At 36.1% G+C, this 27,422-nt stretch overlaps 2 protein-coding genes across 2 annotated transcripts in view; both read right to left on the bottom strand.

Annotated features, from left to right (window-relative positions):
* jupb (junction plakoglobin b) overlaps positions 1-9,635 on the bottom strand; it is a 142,664-nt gene extending 133,029 nt beyond the window's left edge. The window contains exon 1 of the mRNA XM_051136655.1: positions 9,429-9,635. The gene's annotated coding sequence lies outside the window, so the exon portion shown is untranslated. The remainder of the gene's footprint in view (positions 1-9,428) is intronic.
* A 2,576-nt stretch (positions 9,636-12,211) lies between these two features.
* Positions 12,212-14,410, bottom strand: eif1 (eukaryotic translation initiation factor 1). The gene is made up of 4 exons (XM_051137446.1): positions 14,233-14,410; positions 13,196-13,359; positions 13,011-13,112; positions 12,212-12,920 (listed from the first exon to the last, which is right to left on the bottom strand). Exons 1-4 carry the CDS (start codon positions 14,261-14,263, stop codon positions 12,876-12,878), a joined length of 342 nt encoding a protein of 113 aa, XP_050993403.1. The 5' UTR covers positions 14,264-14,410; the 3' UTR covers positions 12,212-12,875.
* Positions 14,411-27,422: the final 13,012 nt, after the last annotated feature.

Genomic DNA, 27,422 nt, shown 5'->3' with positions numbered 1-27,422 from the left:
TCTGGGCAGAGGAGAGACTTATGAGGACAATCTCCTGACCCATACAGCATTCTCAACAGATAAACTCCAATTCTGCTCTGACAAAACGTTGTTGAATTACCTAGACTCACAGTCACAGCTTATAGAAACAAATACTTGTGATCACCAAAGCATAATGATAATCTGCTTTATCCTGTGTGGTTTGTCTTTTCATAACAAGCTGAAGTCTTCAGCAACACTACAAAACAGCCTGTGTAAATTCTGCGCATAATTGTCTGTTTGTTTGAGGGCTGAAAAAAACAGCACTGGCTCAAACAATGGTGTGCGTTTGGGTGAATTTCTGGGACATTTTGAATCGCTTAATGCAGGCCCATTAAAATGCCAACTAAAAGCTAATGTCTCTCATAAGGACACTGCTTACCTTTGTACTTTGTACTTTATGGGTCATACAAACTGTCCACAAACAAAGTTTGAAGCCTGTAATGTTTACATAACTTATTTTAAGCTGTTTTTCCACAGAAAAGTTGTAACGTGTCTTAAGACAGTAACCTTGGCAGAGCAAATTTATTTTTCACAGTTTTGATGAAAAATTCAGTCAACAGAGAGAGATCTGAGACTTTAAACACAAAGATCACAACAAACCGCTATAAAGTAAAATCCCCTCGTGAGTCTTTATGCTTTGCATTTAAATTCTGGGATCACTGGTCTGTCTGCATAATAGTATTTGTGATCAATAGTTTGCAAAATAAATGTGACCTTTCAAGGCCACTTGAAAAATGCATCACAGTTTTCACAAAAATATTAAGCAGCACAAGCAGCACTACTGTAAATGGTACTATTGTTGGTTTGGCAGTAGATTTTAAGACAAGACAAATATTATTCTCGCTGAGTCGCATTAAACCCTGGTAACTGTTTCACATCAAAAATGTCCCATACCTGATTGTTAGCCAATGGAATACGGGGGGAGTGTATAAAACTTGTTGAAAGACAATCAAATAATCAAGTGGTGTATAAATTATGCATGCTGTATTTATTTTAGTCAAACGTATATGAAAGTCCAATGAAGTTGTGATTTTTTTTTCTTGTTTTCTGGTCATCACAACTTTTTTTCTTGTGATCTCCACATTAAAAGTTTCTCATTATCATGACTTAATTTTCTTGACTTTGAATTTTCATGACTTAATGATCTCGACATTACAAAAGTTGTTTTCTCGCAATCATGACTTAATTTTCTCATGACCTCAACATAACAAAATTTGTTTTCTCATTATCACGCCTTAATTTTCTTGTGATCTCGACAAAACAAAAGTTGTTTTCTCGTTATCACGACTTAATTTAATTATCTCATCATAAAGTTGTTTTCTCCTCATGACGAATTAAAAATTCTCGTGATCTCGAAATAACAGTTGTTTTTTCTTTATCAAGACTTAATTTTCTTGTGATCTTGACAAACATTTTCTCATTATAACAACTTAATTTTGTTGTGACCTCAAAATAAAAGTTTTCTCGTTATCACACCTTAATTTTCTTGTGATCTCGACATAACAAAAGTTGTTTTCTCGCTATCATGACTTAATTTTCTCATGATCTCAACATAACAAAATTTGTTTTCTCATTATCATGCCTTAATTTTCTCGTGATCTCAACATAACAAAAGTTGTTTTCTCGTTATCACAACTTAATTTTCTCGTGATCTCGACAACAAAATTCAAATTCTGCCATGTGAACATGTTAAACAGATTACTTTGTGTCTACGTCAAGCAGGAGAGGTGCCGTGCCAAAGTGGCATCCTCTCCCCTAATTGCTAAACGTGATAGATTTCAAAAGCGAAAGTGAAACCGGTAAAACAGCACGCATAAGAAAGCGACTGCACGCTTTTGCGATCGCCAGCAACTGCACGTGATCACCGATTGCAACGCTTTGATTCATTGTTCAGCAACTCTTGGTAAGAAATCGTGTATTTGTTCCACTTAAGTACAGTAAAAATACCCATCCTCTCACGCTCACTCATGTTGCTTCTCATCACTGTTTATTGCCATATGCAAAACATAGATGTCTAGGCTCTGCCCCCTTCTGGAGTTGGGCGGGAAGTTTCTTTCTCTTCATCACAACTTAATTTTCTCGTGATCTCGACATAAAAAATCTTTTCTCGTTATCCCAACCTAATATTTTTTTGTGAGTTCAACAAAATAAAAGTTCTTGTTTTCGCAATATCACAACTTAATTTTCTTGTGATCTCAACATAACTAGTTGTTTTCTCATTATCACGACAGTATTTTCTCGTGATCTTGACAACATAAGTTGTTTTCTTGTGATCTTGGCATATCTATAGTTGTTTTCTCATTATCATGACTTAATATTTTTTTGTGATTTTGACAAAAGTTGTTTTCACATTATCATGACTTAATATTATCATGATCACAACATACCAATAGTTCTTTTCTAATTTTTGTGATTTCAACAAAACCATACCTCTCTGTGAACGCTATGATTTTTGCAGCATTTTGTTTGTTACTGTTGCTCGTTAATTAACTTATAATTGTTAAATGCTTGAATCAATATGAATATTTTGCTTGAAAGTGTTGCTAAGTCAAATTGTTACTTTCTTACATGCATGACTCAATACAGTTTCACTATGGCAAAGTGTTCAGTCTAATACTTAATGATTATTAAAACTAAGAAGAAAATCATGAGAAAATGACTTAACTAAATAACAAAACAACCATGATAATGAGAAGACAACTATTGTTATTGCTATGTATATAGTAATCCGTGGCCTATTTGGATTTCTGTAATTTGTGATATATTACAATAGCAATACAGCATACTCCTATCAGCTCACCTCCAAGTATGATCAAATCTTCAGGTTGAGTATTAGCACCCCAGACCCTTAATTATTCAGTTCATGCAGGGCAGATATGGATATAAGGACAGGTGAAGTGCTGCACTCACTGAGCCTCGGGCACTCTTCTGGGTGAAAAAAAGAGCTGCTGACAGAAAGCTATATGCCAGGTTAACACTTTCACCTGAACATTTGCTGCTCGAAGTTTGCACATTCCACTAGTTCAGCTAGAAGTATCCAGTCCAATGACCAATTACTGGGAAAAATTACATATTTGCCAAACACCTCAAGGGTACAAAGAGTAAAACTAGTTTTTAACCCAATCCACTTTGTCTTATAACTACATACTTAATACTACTCAAATTTAAAGTACAGGAAAAACATAAATGAGTTTGAGGTGAAACTACCTGTTGGCCAACCATTGTCAATCCATTATAAACTAGCTGGTTTTAAGTTAAACTACTGTAGTGCAAGCCAGACCATTTTGTAGCAGCAACAAACCAGCTATCAGTTAGTCATAACAGCTTAGGTTGGTCAAACTGGGTTTTAGAACATGATGACAGCTCAGTCAGTCACTAATTATTCATACCGACTTAAGTTGTTCAAACTGGGTTTTAAAAAAAGGGTGACTGGTCAGTCAGCTACCAATCAGTCATACCAGCTTAGGTTGGTCAAACTGGGTTTTGGGACATGATGACTGGTCAATCAGCTACCAATTTAGGTTGGTCAAACTGGAGTTTGGAACATGATGACTGGTCAATCAATCACCAATGACTCATACCGGCTTAGGTTGGTCAAACTGGGTTTTGGGACATGATAACTGGTCAATCAGCTACCAGTTAGTCAAACCAGCTTAAGCTGGTCAGACTGGATTTTAGAACATGATAACTTGTCAGTCAGCTACCAATTAGTCATACCAGCTTATGTTGGTCAAACTGGGTTTTGGGACATGATGGCTGGTTAATCAGATACCAGTTAGTCATATCACCTTAGGTTGGTCAAACTGGATTTTAGAACATGATGACTTGTCAATCAGCTACCAATTAGTCTAACCAGCTTTGACTGGTCAAACCGGATTTTAGAATATGATGACTGGTCAGTCAGCTACCAATTAGTCATACTAGCTGGGTTGCTGGGTTTAAACTAGGTTTTGAAACACGATGATTTGTCTGACCAGCTAGCAGCCTCTTTGTACCAGCTTTGACCAACTAAAGACCAGCCAGAAACCTGTCACAATCTTCCAAATTACTTCACAGCTACTCATTTAAGCTGAATTTTTCAACAGGGTATGCACTTCATCTATAAATGTACTGCAAACTAATGGTGGTCTTGGGGTTCAAGTCTTTTATTTTTTTAGATCTCTAACAGAAAACTGTACTTTACATACTAACCATTTACGTCAAATCTGCTCCTTCTTATCCTCTTTAATATCTGCCGTGCAACTATCTGAATGGACACTGTAAAGGACACTGATCAAAGTACTAAAGGTCTCTGCACCGAGCCGCTCTATTAATTGTGGTGAACGCTCAAACTCTGTTCGCTATAATTGGCTCTGTTAGTGGTGCTTATTTGTGATTGGCTGACACTGCAATTATAAAACCTTTGAAGCTGGGGAGATTTCACCTACACTTACAATGCAGCCACAGCATATCATGCAGTGATGTGAATATTATGGAGGCATGTGGATGCTGTTTGTTCATTTAAAGTGCTGTTCTGGAGAGGTTTTCATATGACTGCAATGAGTGCGCATGAAGGGCCATTTTACAAAATGTTTGAGATCTTCTTATAACCCTGCAGGAGGGAAGGTTTATGACAAATGATGCTGTCAGAAAACAAGTACTTTGGCTTTCTTCCTTTGGGAGAAAATAAAATGTCATTTTATATGGATTTCTCGCTCTCACTCTCTAACACATACGTACACAGCATGGAAAACTATGCATCAACTCCTAGCATTAACGTTCAATACAATAAATGAGTTCATTAATGTATGGCACACACTATAGATATAGCAGAGTTGTCACACTTTGTACTCCGGAGAATATTTTTCAGTCTTGGTGGGAAAATAATAATAACTGTACCAGCAAAAATACACAGTTCATTTAACAAGCAAAGTTGTGACATTTGTGACAACATGCCCTATGCATGGGGTAAGTTGTCACAGTGACCTGCCTTTAAACAGAATTTACCACAGAATTTAAATTATTTATGAAATTATGAAATAAAGCAATTCATGAAACAGCAAAAATTCAGTTCAGATTCCAAAAATGTAGCACTTGTAATTAGATGATATTACATTTCAAAAAGCTCAAAATCAGATTAGAGTTACATTTTATGGATTACATGATTACAAATGACTTATCTAATGTCATTTGTAATAAACAAGAGACAATTTAATTACCCAGCACTGTGTGTTTGTGTATGTAAAATGACATGAGACAATTGTAGTTACTGAAATAAAGTTGTTTTATGTGACAACTATAGCCCTCGGCTTTCCCTGCTTCAAAATCACTCTCTTCACGTAAAAAAAAAAAAAGCTTCACATACAGACACTGAAAACTTTTCAAAGGCACTACTTTTTATTACTTCTACCAACTGCAAGATGCAGTGACAGCTAACTGTATCCATAAAACAGTCCGAATACGAGACGTGCTTGCTGTTATCTAAGGCATATTGTTTCTACATGAAATGTTTTCATATTCAAGACTAGAACGTATAGCTTAAATCAAAATGCTATTGTGAAATGTATTTAATTGTCAAACTGTCTTTCGGAGGCCCCAACTGTCAACGATGAGAGTTTTCTTTCTGTGCATGTTTGTGTTTGCAAGGTTGTTATGGGAGACAGATATTTTAACAACTACCCAAGGGAATAAATTAGACTGTAAGAAACTCCATCCAAAACTACTGGAATATATATGCTGGAATAAGTCACTCCTTTATAAAGATGTCACAAAAGATATGGCTCTACAGAGGCATCTGAAAGGATACGATCCTATGCATCATTTGCACGGCGCACATAATCAGCAGCCACGTGTAAAAAGTAACTACCGAGCTGCATATCTATCTACATATGAGTACATTCATTTGCAAACCTTTTTGCAACTGAATGCTGAATTCACAACACCTTTTCAAGCAACATTTATTCCTAAAGGTCACGCCAATATTTGAGCAAACTTTCGGCATGAGAGCTAAAAAACCACTCAGCAAACCCACATGATGCAGCAGAAAAAAACGATTCTACACAGTAACAAAGCCTACTGCATCTCGAAACTCAACCGTTTCGTTCGCACGGTACTAAGAGGCTTTCCTCGGGTGGTTTTAACATTCAAAATGGATCCGACATCTGGGCCGAGCACCAGCTCTCCGGCTGGGAGGGAGTTTCAGAACAATGACAAAATTATATGGAAGCTTCCTGGATGTTGCCCTAAACATAGCGCTGCTTGAAAGCAACAAACATTTAACTCAAGATGTTTCCCACACTCAAGCCATTTTGTGTCAGTGACATCCGTTTAATTTTGAGAGACTCGGCGATGTGAACATGAAAGGCCCATCTCATCTCTTCATGTATAACGGAAAAGAATCAGATAGACTTCAAGAGAAGCTTCTCTCTTTGATCCACGAATTTGAAAATGTTTAATTGCACCATGTTGATAGCAGTCATTATACCATAATCATGATCCCTGAAAAGAGTACACCAGCATAGCAATTCACACCCTAGCAAGAGGCAGCTCTCTATGTAACTGTAATTTTCCATACACAGTATTTGTCAATTTACAGATTATGGCAATTCTCTGAGGGGGTAAACAATTTTCTGCAAACAGAAATAATGTTGCGTTTTTTTTTTCTCATCACTGTACAGAATTAATGAACTGTCACTTTACCACAAAAAAATAATTACACATAATCAGTATTTGTGTTTTCCTGTTAAAAAATATGTATCATAGGCTATCTGTAGGGGTGTGACGAGACACTTATTCCACGAGACGAGACACGAGACTGGGTTTACGAGAGCGAGACGAGATTTTTAAACTTTTCTTAAGAAATCCTCAGTGATTAAATATATAGGGAAAATAGTCTTTTATTCAACTGAAAAAGACAAAATGCAAAAAAAAAAAAAAAAAATGTAGGTGCATTTTGAATTTTATGAAATTAAACTTCCATTTTAATGAATTATATGCAGTAATAAACAACATTTAAACAAGAGCTTCATGATTCTGGATAAATTGAGAATCCCAGTTGTTTTTAATAAATTGGAGACCCATGATTCTCACGATTCTGGAGACAAAAAATTAGAAAACTAAACTAAACAACGTAATTTACCAGTGGTTCTGACAAACTGTTCATTGCTTAAGTCTTTTAAAAACATATATTCATTTAAACAAACAAACATAACATTCAATGAAGCAGTCAGTGTCTCACTTCATTACCACTTTTGAAATCTCCTGAATGAATGATTCAATTATATACTTTTTTAAACGGGCAGTTGTCGCCATCTCCTGGCGGAAGAGGATAAGCGTTACTATACATACAAGTTTTAAGATATTTTCCTTTTGATCGCGACTGTAGACAATAAATGTTTATACCCAAACTATAAACTTTTATCCCAGTACTTCTATTATTTAAATGTCTGTAACACAGAAATAAGGATTATAATGTGGTTAAAAGACTGTTTGTGTTGCTCTTTCTGCGTTCACATTTACCGGACCCTCTGATTCACTAACATGGGCAGCGACGTGCTTCTCACGCTCCACTGATACTCGCGATGTGAAACAGACCTAATAGACATAGCTACATCTTTGTCATTCAGGAATAAGATCCCGTGGGTGTCTGAATCAAGATCTGGATATTTTAAGGATTAATCGTACAGCTCTAATGTAAACACTGCAAAATATTTTGTGAGGATATCGTCACGAGATCTCGTCACATCCCTCTGGTCTCGCGAGACACATCGGATCTCGTCACATCTCTAGCTATTTGTGAGGTTTAAGATGTGTCCGAAGTCGCTCACTCATTCACTAATCCCTATAAAGTGAATGGCCGTTACTATATGAATGGACTATATCAGGAGTGAAAGAAATGAAGTGAACGGATTCGGACGGTGACTTATATAATAGCAATAACACTTTAAATTACTTTATATTGTAATTATGCATACCTCCAGCGTCAGCTTTATGGTTTCATAAATGGTATTAATTTGTTTTGAAATGTTTATATGTTCATAATCATTAAATACTATCAAAATACTGTAAACTAAAATAAATACACATAACACGTTGATAATTTTATGTATTTATTTTATTGTAGTATCTCTCCTGAGAAGCGTATATGCCAATGGTCGTAGAGCGCCCTCAGGCGACCATTAATTTTACAGAACGCTACCAACGAACAATTTTAAATATCCACCATGTTATCATTATTTTTTGTAAATTAACAAATATGCCACCTCGGTATATTAGTAAAATATTAAATTGAGTTAATGCCTATTTAATATATTTTGATATAAATAATGCATGAGATAAACATTAAAGCAGAAATAATAAAGATGTAAACGGCATCTCTCATTCAAACTCGTTCGATCCCGCTCTCTTTAAGCTCGTCGGTTCTCCGCATTGGATTGTGGGATATAGTGCTTCAGCGAGTGTATATAGACTGCCAAAGGTTATAACAAATCAATGAAAAGACAGCAAAAAAATGTCTAAGGAACAAAAGACGTTATGGTTGGCCAAACTGAACCAGGATTTCCAGGGCAAAAAATGTGACAACATCCATGTTTGTTCTTATCATTTCCGGTCAGGTAGGTGAAATATTAGGCTAATATCTTAATTAATACCGGTTGTACATATCTTTACCACCTATTAACTTTAGTTTGTCAAAATATTGTGCACTTTCCTGCTTACCAAGTCCTTCTCTATATGATTTAGCAGCTTCCACGTGTTTTTTCCATGGTTTAGACAGCATAAATTAGCAGAACAACATATTCAGTAGTACATTAACCGTGCAATTCATGCTGTTGTTTACATCCGAGAATCGCCAATATGGCCGCACATCCGGGTAACTGACCGAATCTTGACGCAAGTGCAAACCCTATACCATTAAAAAGTTTGGAGTCAGAAACATTTTTCATATTTTAAGTAAATTCATACTTTTATTCAGCAGAGCACATTAAATTTACCAAATGTGAGATTTAAGTTACTTCTGCATTGTTACAAACTATTCGCTAAATAAGTGTTCTTAAAATTTGTTCATCAAAACAAATCATGGTTTCCACAAAATTACTAAGTACTACAATGTTTTCACGAATTATTTATGACGAATCACGTGACACTGAAAACTGGAGTAAGGTTTTGCCATCATTTAAGTAATAATATAATGTTCATTGTTTTAAACAAAGACCTAAAACAGATACTTTACTGTCTGTCGTTCATAAACTGTAAATAAATCCAGTCAGTGCTAAATCTCTGTCCTGCAGCTAAGAGTAAATAAAAGCTTTCGCTAAGAAAAAAAAAAAATACACAGGAAAACACAATCGACGTCCTGACGAACACTGCAATAACATATTACAATGCTCATGTACCAAAAAACTTGCAATACAATAAAAGTTTTTTCTCACCCCACTTTTGTTCTTTCTTGTGCTTTAATTGGAGACTCCTGAACTTACATCCATTTATAAAACGTTTCAAGTTTACCGCGCAAGTAATACTGAAGTCATCCGACGCCATTAGCGCCGTTTTAGCATTTCGTTTATAACGCGAGATGGCGCAAATAACTTTCTTTTTTCCGTAAATTATCGTCAATAGTGGGACTAGGAAGTCAATCGGTTTCACGCTTAAAGGATCACTTAAATTGCTTTCCCTTTCCGGTGATAAATTGGTAGTTCTAGATTCTCTGCTGTTATAAGAAGTAGGTTTCCTTGTGTTCTTCCAACAAGCTTTAAGGACATTCACTTGATTTATATGCCTGTCAGTAAATCAGTGGAGGCCAAATTGTTTGGAAATCCTTTTTTTTTAATTCAGTTTCACTTCTTACGAGTTTAAAACACTGTTTTTCATGTCCACTAAAATCTATTTTACATTGCAAAATTGCACTTGATATGGGATTGCTGTGAATAACAAGTAGTCCAGTTCATTCTTTACACAACGCATATTATCCCAAAGCAGCTTTACAACAAACAGTCCCTTACACTCGCACTGATCAAGCCGAAGGCGACAGTGGCAAAGGAAAAACTCCCTGATGTTTACATTGATGACAAACCTAGGGAACCAAGACTCCGCTGAGGAAGTCCAACTCCTCAGGCTAACACATTTTTTAATACCAATGGAAGCATACATAAATATTTTGATTACACCCAGACACACAGAATTAATTATAATATAGGCTAATTTGCTGTTTAATTAAATAAAATGGTTATAATGATTTCAACTGGCTATTCACAGTGAGTTTTTATAACAGTACTGTTTAAACCCACACAATTGACTGAACTACCTGATTACGTTTAGCCACCAGGTCAATATCCTAGTTGCTTTTCCATCAATAACCTTGATTACTTCACCTTTCTGTGCACAGCACGTTAAATATTTACTTTGTGAATTTTATCTTGTTTATTATTATTTCTTAGGCCTGACTTGAAATAAAGGGCATCTTATAGTTCAGGTTAATAAAAAATGGCAGGAAAGCCCACAGTAGTACCATAGTATTTCTTAAAGTACTGTACCTTACAAGGTATTTAGGATGCCCATCAAGACCTTTACTGAATTGTTAAATAAATAAACTTTTGCTGAGCCTAATTCCTTGACTAACAACTGCATTAGCACTTTAATTGGAGCTCCACAATATTAAGTTTATCTTAATCCTTAACCTGTATTTATTACTGGAATTTATGGGTACCCGTGATGGACTGTCCTAAGAAGCTGGAATAGGCTTCAGCAGAGCAACGGCTCTATGTAGGACAAGCCGACTGGAAACTGGGTGGATGGATGAATCTATGGTTACTATCTAAGTGTGATTTACTTTCGTGCTCCAGTTGTAACATGCCGTTAACTCTTACTCATTAGTCTGAGTGCTCCAGCTGAATCTGCCAACAAAGACGTGGTATTTAAATACCACCGTCAAGACAGAATGACGAGATCTATGCGTGACTTAGGTTTATTAGTCATTCACATACAGAAATAGAACCTTACTATTAGTTTCACTCGTTTTTAGACTTGCATAGATGTCATAGCTGAACAACCAGCCACAAAAATATGCTTGGAGTATTTAGCCTGCTTGTTTCAAAACTTTAAACGCTTGCTGGGCTGTAAATATCTATATTAATACATCAGAATGTATATATTGGGAATGTATCAGCCTGTTATACAATGTAAGACACACAAATAATTGAGTATCATCAAAGAGTAATATTTTTACTACTGTTGTGCCCTCTGCTGTGCAGAAGAGAGAACAGCCACAATTTCAAATAACTTACTAATGGTTGTTAAAATGATTATCCACTAAAATAAGCCTTTTACATTGGTCTCATTAACGTACATGTAAGTGAAAGGAGAAGCACTGCAAGATAATTCACTATTTAAATAAAACCAAAATGTTCCTCACAAACTTACATATTGAAAAAAAGAATTAATTTCCCATGTCCCTTTAACATACCTTCAAACATTAATCAGACATTTTCTTCGTTGCTCAAGAATCTCTTCTATCCTCCTTTTTCTTCCGGCGGGCGCGGTCATTTGAAAATTATATGGGTTTGGCTTCCTGTCTCATCTGCATCTAGCTATTTTTAGCTACACAAAACAGCTGGTTTTGCTGCTTGACATTGCAAATTGGAGTTTTACCACGTTATTTTAAATCTTAATTATAAACACATCGGCTTGTAGTGCAAAATTTTATCGTTTACTGTACGTTATTGTTGTCCTTATTTCCCTAGACCGGAAGTCTCACCCATAGGCTAACTTCGCCATTGAAGCAAAACGTGGATAGCTTTAATGTGAGCAAAGGGCAACATAAATATCCAAAATGGCACAATGCATTTTACATATCTTTTGTTCATATTAAAAATGCTATCCACATATTCACCTAAAATTAATCGTTCAGCAAGCTTACCAGCAATTCCAAACATGCTGTCTCACTTTTTCTTCAAGTTATGACGTGTCTTCTGGCTTATGCACTTCTGAGCTTGTTCTATAACAAGTTCTCTTTGTGATATATAAATATCACATATAAACAAATTAAAATAATAGATTCAAGTGAAAAGCACAGATAAAAAGATAAAAACAAAAAACAAACAATGCTTACAAGTACAACCACATTAATTGAAATTCATTACCATGTCCCTGCCTTTACAATCAAAGCAAGCACTGCATTAAACATTTTCTATTATTTAAGAAATTAGAACATCCAAAGTATGGGATATTGTTTATTCCAGACCAAAAACAAAATATGGTATTACAAGTTTAGAAAATTGAAATTATGCATATTGTGAAAAACAAGGGTAAAAAAGGCAGTTAGAGATGCATAATGACACAAGATGGGGTTGCCGTGCTTTGTGCACAAGCGGCACACCAATGTAACCCTGAAGCAGGCTTGCCCACATCAGAACTGAAAAAAAAAAAAAATGCAGAACCTGTATGGTGGTATTTAAATATGAACCAAGAAATCAATACAATAACCGCCCCATCCACACCCCGCCCGTCAACTTAAAGATTGTGCAAAACGTGGCATCTGAAGGTTTTATTGAAACACCTTGTACAAAACAAAGAGAAAAAGTTACATGGAATTTGTGCTCGAGAGCAGCACAAGATAAACTAAAAAATAAGGACTAAAGGAGGGGGACAAGGAACAAAAATCATTTATCCCGCATTATTTGCCTTGTCGTCTGTCCATGCTTGAACAGGACTGGTCGTTTTGATAAGGGTGTCATACTAAAAAGTCTCAAATCAGAGGTATTCATTTTCAGCTTTTTTTTCCTTGAGGGAGGGGGGAGGCTGCTGGGGGAAAACAGCAGCACAACAACAGGGTAGGTTGGGTTAAGAGTCGGGGGGAGGGAGGGGTCAGTTCACATCAGCTTCTAGAACCCGTGGACTTTGAGCTGCTCCTCTTTGGCCAGTTCAATCTGTAAAATAAAGGGAAATGGATCGATTAAATCAGCCGCTATCCACAGCCCAACCACTTGTATGCCAGAAGCCATCAAGTTCATACTTACATCAGTGAGAAACTGGCAAATGTTCTTGCGCTGATCACCTTGCAGCTGAATTACTTCACCATACTCAGGGTGCTCAATCACAGTCCCATTGCAGGCAAATTTCTGAAGACGTAAATAAGAGAATGTTAAAAAACGCTCCATCCACGTAACTGTAAACCAATTAAATGTGCATCTAATATAACAACCTTCTTGAAGGCCTTGACTAGCTTCTTTTTATCATAGTCATCGGCTATGCCCTGAACCGTGGTCAGAGTCTTCCGCCCGTTCCGCTGTTGAATTCTTATGTGGATGTAGTCCTCAGTCCCAGCTGGGAGCCGATCATCACCCTTAGTTGCATCAGCAAAGGGGTCTTAGGAAATATAAACAACAAGCATTAGCAATGTTGGCAGCATCAGATTTCCTTAAAACAGGTCAAAGTTAATCTTTCAACTAGGTCACCTTAAGCGCTTTGCAATTAAGCACAGCTAACCTATTTAGTTATCACACCTAATTGTTCACATGTAAAATCTGCTTATGTAAGCGCCTCACAAGAACATGTTGGAACAAAGCAAACCATCTCCTTTAACAACAGGGTAGAGTTCAGTTCTGGTGGTTAATTAACCGTTTATGTACCGGGATCCGTTCAATATGTCAAAAGACGTGATCTATTTTTGTCTAAAATAACCGATTTCGGTTTCACATGTCTGTTGTCTTCAATCTTGACATGAATCCAATCACAGAAGGCTCGAGATGTTTCTCGAAGATCGCGCTAAGTCTAAAAATAAGCCGTCATCGACTGGCGTCTTCCATTTTGTATCTCGTCCAGAAAAACAAGCTGGCGATCAAAATGGTTATGTTGCTTGTCGAGGCAGAGCACAACCTCGATATAATTCGAGATTAAAATCACAAACTCGACGTTAACCAACTAATAGAGTGTTAAAAGATCATTTAGGATGGATATGGCGTTTTAAGTAGACGGATAATCGATATTAGGAGCGAACAAAACAAGAATAAAAACTGAGGCCTAACGCTGGTTGCGTTTTCTGACTCCCGAATTTCGACGACAAAACGTTCTCTCAGAAACGACACTACTTGTAAATAATCGATAAACGTACTTGTGGTAAACACATCGTATTGTTTTAAACGTCAATATTATATTTACTGGCTAAACATCAACGTAACGCCATCGTTTTCTGTCGCCCTTCCCCCCACACAATAAAATTATACGTTTCTCAAGTCTTACCAAAAGTTTGGAGGTTCTGGATAGCGGACATACGATAAGATTCCCTTTCCTTTCGGACGACAACGGGTGGTCTCACGGTTTTGATTTCTCGGGAATCTGGCCTGATTATTGAGGGGGTTTCTTCTCACTCGGTGCTCCCTAGTGTTTGCCGAGCTTACAAAATGGCGACTATCGATTTGAAGCACTTGAAAACAGCTCTGTTTAGCTCCGCCTACGAACGGAGGGCATGACGTCACCCAAACGCAATACTTCTTCTGCTGTCTAACGTAACAGTTACGGGAAATAATATCGACATTGTTAGGTCAAATATGGACATTTATCACGTTTATATTAAAATATGAAAAAGGAGAGCTGGATTGTTTACAGTAATCACGTAACATAAAAACGGTGAATGTGGTACTTTGGCATTTTTTAGGGAGTGTGGTAAGATGATTATCTACGAATATAAACATTTTATAACATAAAAAAAGAAAATCTGAGGAACTCAGAATAGTTTAGGGTAGACAACATCATGATCTTTATGAGAATTAAAACAAGGGTGCGTTCAGCAACTGCTCCTTCCTTTCCCAAAAGGCTCCCATTCAATTATGCTACAATACGTTGTGTTATAAATAAGCTTGTTATAAATCCTATCTTATTTTAACAACACGTTTTCTTTTTTTTTCCCCTTTTTTTTAAAGGGTTTTTAATGATAAATGTATATACACTATCGCTCAAAAGTTTAGGATCAGTAAGACTTTTTAATGTAATGTTTTAAACAAGTCTCTTATGCTCATCAAGACTGTATTTATTTGATCAAAATAAAAAAATAAAAAAAACAAATAAATAAATAAATAAAATACAGGGGAAAAAAACAATAATTCTTCAAAATGTTATTACAATATAAAATATTTTTTATTTTTATATACTTATTCCTGTGATGCAAAGCTGAATTTTCATTAGCTGTTACTCCATTCTTAAGTGTCACATGATCCTTCAGAAATCATTCTAATATGCTGATTTATTATTAAAATTATCAGTGTTAATTATCAATGAAACAGTTGTGCTGCCAATATTTTTTTCTCTTTTGCAACGTGATTTTTTTCAGGATTCTTTGATGAATAACAAGCTTTAAAAAAAGCATTTATTCAAAATAAAAATCGTTAAATATAAATTAAAATGAATAAAATTATAAATCACCATATCACTTTTTATTAATTTAACACATCCTTGGTGAATAAACGAATTAATTTCTAAAAAAAAAGAAAGAATAAAAATGTACTGACCCCAAACTTTTGAACAGTAGTGTATATTGTTAGAAACTATTTCTATTTTTAATTACTGCCGTTCTTTTTAACTTTTCATTCATCAAATCCTAAAAAAATATCACAGGTTCCAAAAAAAAAATATTAAGCAACACAACTGTTATATAATAACAGTATATAATAAATCAGTATATTAGAATGATTTCTAAAGGATCATGTGACAATGAATAAATACTGGAGTAATGATGCTGAAAAATACAGCTTTCATCACAGAAATAAATTAAATTTTTAATGTATATTAAAATAGAAGAACACTGTTTTACATCGTAATAATATTTCACAATCTAACATATTTTTCTGAATTTGTGATCAAATAAACACAGCCTTGCCGATTAGAAACTTATCTAAAATACATTAAAAATCGTACTGATCCCAAACTTTTGACCTGTAGTGTATATATACATATACATATACATATATATATATATATATATATATATATATATATATATAAAGAAAATATATCAAGAGAAACTAGTCCATTTCATGTTTATAAGCTGATGAAAAAAATATTTTTTTTTATCACAATACACAGCTAAACGGCGTAAATGAAGAAAGATGTTTTTAAAAGCGGTGGTGTAGTTACAGTGTCTACCAGCAGATGCTGAAGGAGCGATGCTTGATGTAATCAGTTCATTATATAGAGAGAAAAAGCACATGAAAGCAGCAGGGGGAGCAAATGCCCTATTTGATTCAAAACGTTCTTCAGTACTTTCAGACGGTAGATGGCAGCGTGTAGTAATTGGTAAAGTGGTGAGGGACTACATAAAGTTATCCGAGTGTTTTTGGGAAAAGCTAAAGTACGAATACTTAACAAACTTAATATGTTGATATGGAGTGAATGAACCTTGTGAACTACGTGATTCGGTTTACAGCGATAAGCAGACGTTCAATTTAATAGTGGTGGCCAAAATTATTAGAACACTACTATTTTTAGCAGCTAAAATGGTTTTAAGTCAGTTATTTCTATCTTTTGCTGTAGTGTGTCAGTGTGACAACAGCCAGTGCTCCACACAGAGATCTGATCTCATCATCATCCAGTCTATGTGGAATGACAAACAAAACAGACTAATTCCAGAAGAACAGTGGCAACATCCCCAAGATCCTTCAAGAAACCTACCTGCATAGCTACAGTACTGTTAAAAGCTTTAGGCACTTGTGTAAATATGCTGTAAAATGAGGAAACTGCCAAAAATAATGTCATAAATAGATTTATTAATTAACTTCTAAAATTAAATCAACATTTGGAGTGACCATCATTTGCGTTTTAAAAGCAGCTTTTGCCCTAGGTGCACTTAGTGCATAGTTTTCCAGGCAGCTTTGCAGGTAGGTTACATGAAGCATCTTGGAGATGTTGTCACAGGTCTTCTGGATTTAGTCAAGCTGTCAGCAAATGATTTCAACTCAGTTATTTTGCGTAATTTGGGCTTTAACTAATGCTCAAGTAGTTACACTGCATAATTTGGGCTAATGGTTTGCACTGAAAAAAAATTATTGGGGGATTCTTATTTGAAATCACGGATAAACAACAGTTAACAAAGGTAAACAGAGGAATGCCTGATCAACACTAGCAATGCATGATCAAACTGTTAATTGTCTAGTATGCCAATAACCCACCAAAACTTCATGACTTATGCAAAATATGTTTTATTTAGCTAAAATTTAACGTGGTCGCATTTGTGCAAGTGCATGGTCTGCACTGCTCCAAAAGCTTCTGCTCTATAAAGCGTGCGTTGCTTTATCGCTTTGGATGTACACTGTAAAAAATAAAAAACACAATTTGTTAAGTCAGCTTAAAATAATTTGTTACCCTGCTGCCTTAAAATTTTAAGTTCAAAATATATAATTTAACATTTCAAGTTGAATAAACGTTTTTTGAGTTGACTGAACTTAAAATTTTAAGGCAGCCAGGTTACAAATTATTTTAAGTTGACTCAACAAATTGTGCCTGATTTATACCACTAGCTGCGTCAGCACGAGCACGAAGGTGCGCGCAGCTTGCGGCAAAAATGACGCGAATATTGAGGAAATGACGAATAAAAATGCAAGCATTGTCACCGACAGAGTTTCACTTTTCTTTTTGTTTTCATTTTGAAAAGCTATCATTTACCTCACCTTATGGTATGGAGGCTTTCTTTTCATTTTATTTGATTCCTCAGTGTTTGCGTAATTTATTAGTCGGTATAGGCTAATACGGCATGTGGTGTACGCCATGCTTCATCTTATTCGTTTTGCAGCCTGTTTTATTGCTGTTACGCTGTTAATAAAGAATATGCTACCAATAAATCCATCGTTTGTTTTAGTCTTAAAAAGTGAAAGGTGTATTAAATGTAAGCAAAACAGACAATAATCTTTACTTGTAAAACGTTACAAGATCGCGAATTTTAAAGTGAAAGGGTCTGAAGCCCGACTTATAGCAAAAGACGAACTCCCGTTCACAAAATCCAAACCAAAAATAATACTAATGATGAAAAAAAAAAAAACGTACGAGTTGAGGGTTTACCACTTTCGTTACCATATAACTATGTGATAAAAGCTCATCAGCATGCATTGATTAAAGTTGTAGCCAAAAAAAAAAAAAAAAACGACCAAATTTTGTGCTCCTGCGGCCAACTGAGAAAGTTAGTCGCAAATGAGAGACCGGTGGAAAGAATGAGTCTAGAGCCCTGGTCAGCCTGCGATTCTGAAGCAGTGGCGGCAATATTTAGGGAGCGGCAGTGAGGGGGGACGGATCGGCTCACTATGAATAGTGCCATCTGCGCGCCTGCTTGTTCTGCTTCTTCATGTCATTCCAGACAGACTGGATGATGATGAGATCAGATCTCTGTGTGGAGCACTGGCTGACCTAAAATCATTTTTAGCTGCTGAAAATACTAGTGTTCTAATAATTTTGGCCACCACTGTAAAATATGCAAAACGGAATTAAAATAATTAGTTTAATGTAATGAGTAATTCCTTGACTTCCACTTCATGTGAAAAATACAGTCTAAAGAAAAATGGCATGCATGTGGTCCAGGGATAAATGTCTTGTTTCTTTGTTTTAGCCACAAGGTGGAGTACTTTGCTCATGGGACACAAGATATTTTGTGTGGTTTTCCATTCATGGAGTATTCAACTTTTAAAAATTGCATCAATTTTTGCTTCATATAAAAATTGGCAATATTTATTTATTGCCTTTACTGCATTTGACCTATTTATGGTAACCTTGTGTTTTTTCACTTGCCAGTGAATAGCTAAAATCATGAAGCACAAAAAATGTCAATAAAAATTCTCCATATTGATTTTGCATTGCATTTAATAGTCTTTTAGGGTTATAGGAAATGTCTGCTAACTCCAGGATAATATCCTGGCAGAAAATTACCAGTACTTTTTCAATTTCCTTCTTACAGTGCAAATAGACATCATTCTAAACAAGCATTAATTATAGAAATAAACAGGTAAATAAATTATTTAAGGGTGTGTAACACTGTTCTAATCATCATCGTTTCTCATTGGTGTTTATTTGAGATGTCTCAATAATCTGACACACCCAGTTCAGGTCATGGAGCAACACATTTCTAATGAACTAATGAGGTCAATCAGAACTTAGATAAGAGAGACATCAAAAAAGCAGCAGGATTGAGAAATACTGTTATCAAGCAACCCACTGGGACAATAATCAGCAAGAGGAAGCTGTATCGAATCAGACACTCCCTTGAAATGCCTGACTTGTGAAAGAGGTCAGTTGTTTAAAAGAGTTGGGGAGAGAAAGCATGAATATAGCTCACACAAAAAGATTTCTTTAAAGTACCCTGTGTCTGGCTACTGGCTATTTTGACAAAATCTTTTACAACATTCAATTCAGCAAGACAGGGAATAGACTTTGAAGCAAAAGTCCTTATGCGGTGGAGCTGTTTTCACCAGAAAGCAAAATCAGGACAGGAAATCTTAAAATACAAGAGCGGATGCTGGAAAATGTTGCTCAGGTTTTTGACTGCTAAAATATACACCCATCAGGAAAGAGACCTAAAAAAAGACAAGGACAGATTTTCATTGGAACGGCTCCAGATCAGAAGGTTAATGTCCTACAATGGCCATGTCAAGGCACTGATCCAGAAGACACTCTCTATTTAATATAAACAGTTACAGTTTGGTTCTTAGCAAAGCTAAAACAATTGCAAATCAGTTTAAAAGAATATAACCACTTTGGCACAGCATTCACATGCGAAGCTAAAGCACTTTTCTTAAATCACCCGGGCTGCCAAATATAATTAATGTGAGTATAATATTTTAGTCGTGCTTCTTTCTTTGCCAGGAGTGTTTTCCTGTCCAGAGTCACTTTTGGCTTGTTTACTAAGGTTTTAAAGTCATTAAGGCTTGTTTAAAGCTGCTTTGAAACAACATGAATTGTGCAAAGTGCTATACAAATAAAATGACCAGCCTTGACTTAATGAATGAATTCATCATGCTCTTATGTTGGACAATGTTTGCACTAGCAGGGCTTGGTCTTGGACTGCCATATACATTTGATGAGATGACTTTTAATGCATACTGAAAAAGCATGCTGTGCTTTCTATAATGTTGCCACAACAGTGCTTCATGCATCCAGCACAAATGCCTTAAAAACTGCCTTGTCACATTCACAAGAGCTTTATGAGTAATGCATATAACACAGCTCACACAAACAACTTTATTATTTGTATATGCACTCTTTGTGAGAGAAAGTAAAGGCATGGTTATTAAGATTTTTCTTTTAACTTTTTGTGCATATACAGTGCAAGTCAATGGGTCTCATTCATGAAACTTGCGTAAATATTGAGTAAATTATGAGTAACTTGCGCATAAAACAGACCTCTCCTCCGGATTTACAAACGCTTCTTAAACGTCCGATCTGATAGTTAAACTTGTGTATGTTAATGAATTCCAATCATTCGTAAATAAGAGCGCTCGTGCACGCTCATTCACAATTGGCATAACCCCCGCCTATGAATTACAGCTACGCAAATTGCGTGTCCAGGAACGTAGTGGAATATTCTGGTCTATTTTCTCAGGTTTGACTCCAGTGTATTGCATAAATGCAAAAAAAGACTAATAGGCCATATGGCTAACAATAAGTATTCAATAACGTGTCCACCAAGAGTTTTTAGCCAGTTGAAAAAATGGCAGGCGCACTTCTTAAAACGACCAGCTGGTGGCGTTTAAAAAAGGTTTGGCGTTCTTCCAGCTGATACGGTTATGATTTGGAATAGGCTATCCACGGCGGCAACGTATCAGTAGTATCCATAGACTGTAAAAAAATATGGACGTAGTGTCCGTGACGTCACCCGTAGGTTTCTGAGGAGCATTTTTGAAGCTCTTAGTGGGCTCGGCCGTCGCCATCTTGGAATCGCTTCACTGCACGTCACTCCCGGATAATCGAAAATGGGCAAATAGGCGGGACGTGAGTGGAGCTGGTTGCTGAAGCCATGCCCGCCTAGCGAGACGGTGGTGACAGCAGCAGCAATCCACCTGTCACTCAAGTGGCCACGCCCTAAATGCAGAACTTTAAGGTTTAATATAAATTAAACGGATGAGGTATAAATAAATTCACCCCCCTCACACTTGACATGAAGGGCAAAATTAGCTATATAGACCAAAACCACTTTTTGAACCAGGCTGTAAGCGTCTTTTTTCTGCTGTGAAGTTGGGCATTTTAACATGGCAGCCAGTCTCTAGCGGCCAGTCGATGAATTGCAGTTTTAGTCACTTCCGTGTTGGCATCAAGAGGGAGACCGGGAGGTTGCCGCTTGGGTAGTATCTAATTTTAAAGATTTTTACTTGATATATATAAAAAAGCAGTAACCAGTAATATTTGCTTCTTTATTGTTGTAGGCAGTCGTTGTACAAGTAGGATGGTTGGTCGGTATTTGTCCTGCCCCTGCTCTATACGGTTGGGTAAATCTTAAAGTTATCAACACAGCAACAAAAAAAATAAAAATAAAAAATAAACATCCAAAAGAGGGCAAGGGCAAATGAACGTGTAATTATTATGGCAGTGCATCAAAATCAAGTGTCACCAGTTTGCAAAAAAAAAAACACGTTTTACGCACCATTTACACGTGGTAGGGAGCAGGTGTGTATTTCTTTCGTGCCAGCTAACGTTTTGAAAATACGAACATTTTCATGAATTCGAAAATTTACGTCAGAACAGCTTTACGAACGATTTACACAAAAATTTGTTCTGCTCGTGTTTCATGAATGAGGCCCAATGTTATTTTGGACCTTAGTTACTAAGTTGAAACAAAATATCTCCTTTTGAGTTTGCAACAGCTGAGTTTGAATACATAATATCATTTTCAGTTTTGCAAAGCTTTGTCTCTTTAAAAGCATGCAGCGTTTGGTCAAAGCACTGCAATGAGGACCTTATGAAAACAAACCGCACAGTGTCAGGGTGGGCTATGACGCATGCTAAAAAAAAAAAAAAAAAAAAGTGTTTTTTGTCTTTTCCATGACAACATTATGATTACAAGATTACAGGTGTGGTTTGAACATTAGGTATTTGCATTCTCTTGCGTCTCTTTTTTGATGAGCGACAAAGGTTTGGTATGATTTGTACAAATAATCTCTCTTTAGACACCCTCTCCAGGAAATACAAACTGGGAGGAGGGCGAATGAATGGACAGTACATGCAACGGGTAGAACTGGTCGGAGCAGATGCAAGTGTGTTTGCTTGCGAGTTTCAATGAGAGCGAAGTTATTTACACAGCAAGACAACATCTGCATATTGGCAGCCTGTTATTGTGAAGATTTTTGCATGAAGATCTACACATACTGCCACTTTCGTTCACATATTCTCTGGTATTGCTGTTAACTTGAGATGGATGTTGACAGACTAATTGCATCTATGAATTGGAATTTGGCATGAAAATGTAGTACGAAACTATCATTGCCTTAGGTGCGCTGGTTATCCTTTGAGATCTGTCTTCAAAGAAATGGAAACTCAGATCATTTGGGATAACATTTAAATCAGTGGAGCTTAGTTGTGTTAACCAGACAGAAAACGTCCTGTGTTATGTATTTGGCATGTAAAGGTCACAATAAGTTTCTGCCCCATTAACAAATCAATAGCAATTGTTTAGGAAAGATAAGAAAGATCACAGGATCGCTGATACTGTGTATTGCAGAAACACTGAGGACTATTGTGCTTGAGTCAGGAGGATTTGACTTGAAAGAATAGAAAATTTGCTGAAACTTTATTCACACTCTGGCCAAGATGTAGATTAGTTTGTTTCTGTATCAGAACACTGTAAAAAGTTTCTCCAGTTTCAACTTAAAGACTCAGCAGCTGCCTTAAAATTTTAAATCAACTCATCTGCAGTCTGATAAAAAACATTACAATAATCCACAAGTAATCCACACCACTTCAGTCTATTAATGTCTTGTAAAGCGAAAAGCTGTGTGTTCCCAAGAAATCAATCCATCATTAAGTTGTTTTTAGCCTCAAACCCTTACTTCTGGCCACAGTATTACTCCTTGATCCATAATTGCTTTGAAAAGTCATCTTGTATGAATCAGGAAAGAAATATGCACAGACCAAGCACAGTTTACAAGTCAAAACCAGTTTAAAACAAATACAGTGCTGCCTAAAGAATTAGAATTTTCTAGATTTCTGCAAAAATATGACCAAATCAGATTTTCACAAGTTCTGAAAGTTGACGAAAAGAACCTGATCAAACAAATGAGATGAAAATATATAGTTTCTCATTTATTTATTGAGAAAAATAGTCCAGTGTTAAATATTTGTGAGTTGCAAAAGTATGTGAATCTCTAGGATTAGCAGTTAATTTAAATGTGAAATTAGAGTCCGTTGTTCAGATGAGTTATCAATTAATAGGATGACTATCAGGTGTCAGTGCATGCCCTGTTTTAATTAAAAAACAGGAATCTATCGAAGTCTGATCATGTTTGTGAAAGTGAATCATGGCATGAATAAACTAGTTCTCTGAGAACCTCAGAAAAAAAGTTGTTGCTCATCCGACTAGAGGTTAAAAAACCATCTCTATAGAGTTCGGACTCCACAAATCCACAGTCAGATTGTTTACAAATGGAGGAAATTCAAGTCCACTATTACCCTCCCTAGGATCAACAAAGATCACTCCAAAGCAAGACTTGTAATAGTCCTCAGGGTAACTTTTAAGCACATAAAGGCCTTTCTCACATTGGTTAATATTAATGTTCATGAGTCCATCATCAGGAGAACACCGAACAACCATGTATGAACTGCAAGTGAGTTGCAAGGAGAAAGCCACAAATCTCCAAAAACAAAAAACAAACACTGCTGTCGGTCTGCAGTTTGCTAAAGATCATGTAAACAAGTCAGAGGGCTATTAGAGAAATGTTCTGTGGACAGATGACACCATAATAAAACTTTTTGGGTTTAAATGAGAAGTATGTTTGGAAAAAGAAAAACACTTAATTCCAGCATAAGAGCCTTATCCCATCTGTGAAACATGGTGGTGGTAGTATCATGGTTTAGGCCTACTTTGCTGCATCTTGGCCAGAATGTCTCGCCATCATTAATGGAACAATGAATTCTGAATTATACCAGCAAATTCTAAAGGAAAATGTCAGGACATCTGTCCGAGTACTAAATCTTAGAAGAAAGTGGGTCATGCATCAAGACAACGACCACAAGCGCACAAGTCATAATACCAAAATATGGTTAAAGAAGAACAAGGTTAATGATATGGAATGCCTGAGTCAGTCCAGTCTAGACCTTAATGCAACTGAAATGTTGTGGAAGGACCTGAAGCAAGCAGTTCATAGGAGGGAATCCACCAACATCACAGGATTCAAGTGCTTCTGTACTGAAGAATGGGCTAAAATTCCTACAAGCTGTTGTGCAGGATTGATCAGTGGTTACAAAATACATTAGTTGCTGTTATTGCTTCAAAAAGGGGTCACAACAGACACTGAAAGCAAAGATTCACATACTTTGGATCACGTTTCTCAGTAAATAAATGACAAAGTATATTTTGGCCTCATTTGTTTGATTGGGTTCTCTTTCTCAACTCTCAGGACTTGTGAAAATCTGATGATGTTTTGTGTTATATTTATGCAAAAATGTAGAAAATCCTAAAGGGTTCAACAAACTTTCAAGCAGCACTGTATGTTGGTGGATTTTGATGTGACCTTTTTACTGGAGGAAGTGTTATAATGAAGACTTAATGTACACTGCCCTGCAAAGGTTTGGAAACACCTTAGAAAAGTGGGGTTTTGGACAATATTGGCAGGAATCCTTTATAAATTTGTGATAATTTTTCACTGATAAGGGACAACGTAAATTACGAAAACATATTTTATTGTATAAACACTTTATACATAGAAAAAACTTGAATTTTCAATTCATCAAAATATCCACCATTAGCAGCTATTACAGCTCTGTAAAGTCTGAAGCCTAAATTCATTGTATTGTAAACTTAATTGGCAATAAATTGTTGAAGCTATTAAGGTGTGCTGACCCAAAAAAATATTTTAAAAACCTGGGCCAAGTTTAAACCAGTAACCAGGCATCACAGCTGGAAAAGGGGCATGTCTGACTTTTACATGTATATATTGCCATTATTATGTAATCAAAATGAAAATTATTATTGCTGCTCTTCAATGATAATGTCAAGTTACTTTAATGTATTTGCACCAAAAAATGATAAGGATTTATGCTGATATTGTCCAAAACCACACTTTGCCAGGGGTGTTTCCAAACAGTGTAATGGGTGTTTCTAGCCAGAAGCAATGGTTTTAATTTAAAACACCTTAATGATGAATTTGTTTCTTACAAACCACAGCTTTTTTACTTCACAAGATGGACTGTTGGGTTACTTGTGGATCATTGTGATCTTTTTATCAACTGTTTTAGACTCTCATTCTGACGGCACCGATTCACTGCAGAGGATCCATTGGTGAGCAAATGATACATTTCTCCAAATCTTTTCTGATGTAGTAACAAACTCATCTAAATCTTGGACGGCCTGAGAGTGAGCACATTTTCAGCCAATTTTCATTTTGGGGTGATCTAAACTGAAAAATGTTCACACCAAAACAGTAAAATATGAAATGCACCAAATAAAATATGGAATGCAAAAACACATTTACCACCTAAGCAGACAAAAATGCTTAGGTGATGCATTTTTAACAAACAAGATAATCTCTCAGACCACAGAGTGAAACATTCATGTTTGGTGTTGGTAGAAATCCTGTTACGCATGTTTCTGGATGGGTGATCTAGCCTGTGGCAACACTCCCAGTTGCACCAGCATTTGTTTTACAAATGAGATGCTTGTAAGGGTTATCTGAGAGAAACAAAACATTGTTTGATGTTAAAGAAACTACATTCATGTGTTAAAAAGCCAACTGAAGGGAAACTGAGCTTGAAGTACTTGAAGATAATTAGGGAGTGGAAAGGAAAATTATGAGAAAGACATACTGCACTCAAATTCTGGAAAAACCCATTGACTTTATATGTGAAAACAAGCCATAAACTGAAAACTTAATTACTGTAAAATCAAAGTGATTCCAAAGTTGCACTGCAGTGACACGTTCATTGCACGTTAAATTTAATTACACTAAAGTCTCCAAAATCAGTTTTTTTTTTACAGCAATGCCAGAGGAGAACCTTTCAGTGAAGTTTTCTTTGTATGAAAGAACCTTTTGTGAAATGGAAACGTCAGTGGATTTCAAAAATTCTTCGTGCAATCATCAATGCCAATAAAGAACCTTTATTTTTAAGAGTGTACAGATGAAGAAAATAGTCTTTTACAAGACAGTGATGCATGCTTGTTCTTGTGGAAATTGTTTTAAATTCATTCAAGGATGATTCAGCAGGAACGCCTTACTGTAATCTTCTATAAGAAAGCACATGCTCGGCTGGCGCTCAGACTGTGCTTACAGCATCTCAAATGCGAGCCAGCTGGAGCACAGATTTCACTGGCAAAATTGTGCAATAAAGCATCTGCAACATATTTCAAGTCAGTGATGAGGAATTATTTCACGATATGCACCAAGGACTAGAATAACCCCTCATAAGCTCCTCTTTGTTTGTACTGGAGCTGGTGGGTTGTTTTATTCAGTTAGAAGAGAATGTGTTTTTACAGACAGAGTTCTGTCTGAACAAGCATTGCGTATATTACTTTATATTCAAATCACCACAGTGCAACATTTACTCACACACGTCTATTCACAGTGTTGCTTCAAGGCAACAAACTCATTTTTCTTTTGCATAATGTAACTTTTTAGTATTTATGTGATGTTCAAGTCAAATTTAAATAGAAAGTGAACCTAGAAGCAAGTTCTTTTAGATTCTGTCATACTGCATTAAGTTAATATTCTGACGTAGGCAAAGTATTTGACTCATTTTCCTTTTTTATAGTGCACAGTGGATTATGAACACTGAATCAAACTCATTGTTTCAGTTTATTTTCTAAGCATATGCATGCAATAGAGGGTTTAACGTTCATTTTTTTTTGGTTTCATCTCTATCTTGCTAAGCCTTTGCTTGCACATTCCTATGGTTCACAGCGTTCTCTGCCTTTGGCACTTCACATCAAGTGTGCTGTGACAAGGGCAGGTTTCTGTAACTCTGAGATCACTACAACACCTTATAGGGCAATACTCACGAGCGTTCCCCTAAACCACCAACGATGGGAACCAAAACTACAAATGTTACAGGGAAGAAAAAATATATTTGCACATAGTCTTCAGTAAGACTTTTCTAAGAAATGAATACTTCATTCAGCAAGGATGCATTAAACTGATCAAAAGTGACAGTGACAGTTTCAAATATATGCTGTTCTTTTGAACTTTCTATTCATTTTATTTCTCAGGATTGCTTATATAATGGTTTCTACTGTTTGCATTGCATTTGTGATTAAT

This window comes from Labeo rohita, chromosome 19, assembly GCF_022985175.1.
Source record: "Labeo rohita strain BAU-BD-2019 chromosome 19, IGBB_LRoh.1.0, whole genome shotgun sequence".
Lineage (NCBI taxonomy): Eukaryota > Metazoa > Chordata > Actinopteri > Cypriniformes > Cyprinidae > Labeo > Labeo rohita.
This window is presented reverse-complemented; position numbering and strand designations above follow the sequence as displayed.

Bases quoted from the DNA above. Each gene is read 5' to 3' on its own strand.
- eif1 (XM_051137446.1), bottom strand. From the start codon at position 14,263: ATGTCCGCTATCCAGAACCTCCAAACTTTTG. The intron at 13,113-13,195 runs GTTGTTATATTA...TTACGTCTTCAG, and splicing joins TAGTCAAGGCCTTCAAGAAG to AAATTTGCCTGCAATGGGAC. The intron at 12,921-13,010 runs GTAAGTATGAAC...TTTATTTTACAG, and splicing joins TTTGCCAGTTTCTCACTGAT to ATTGAACTGGCCAAAGAGGA.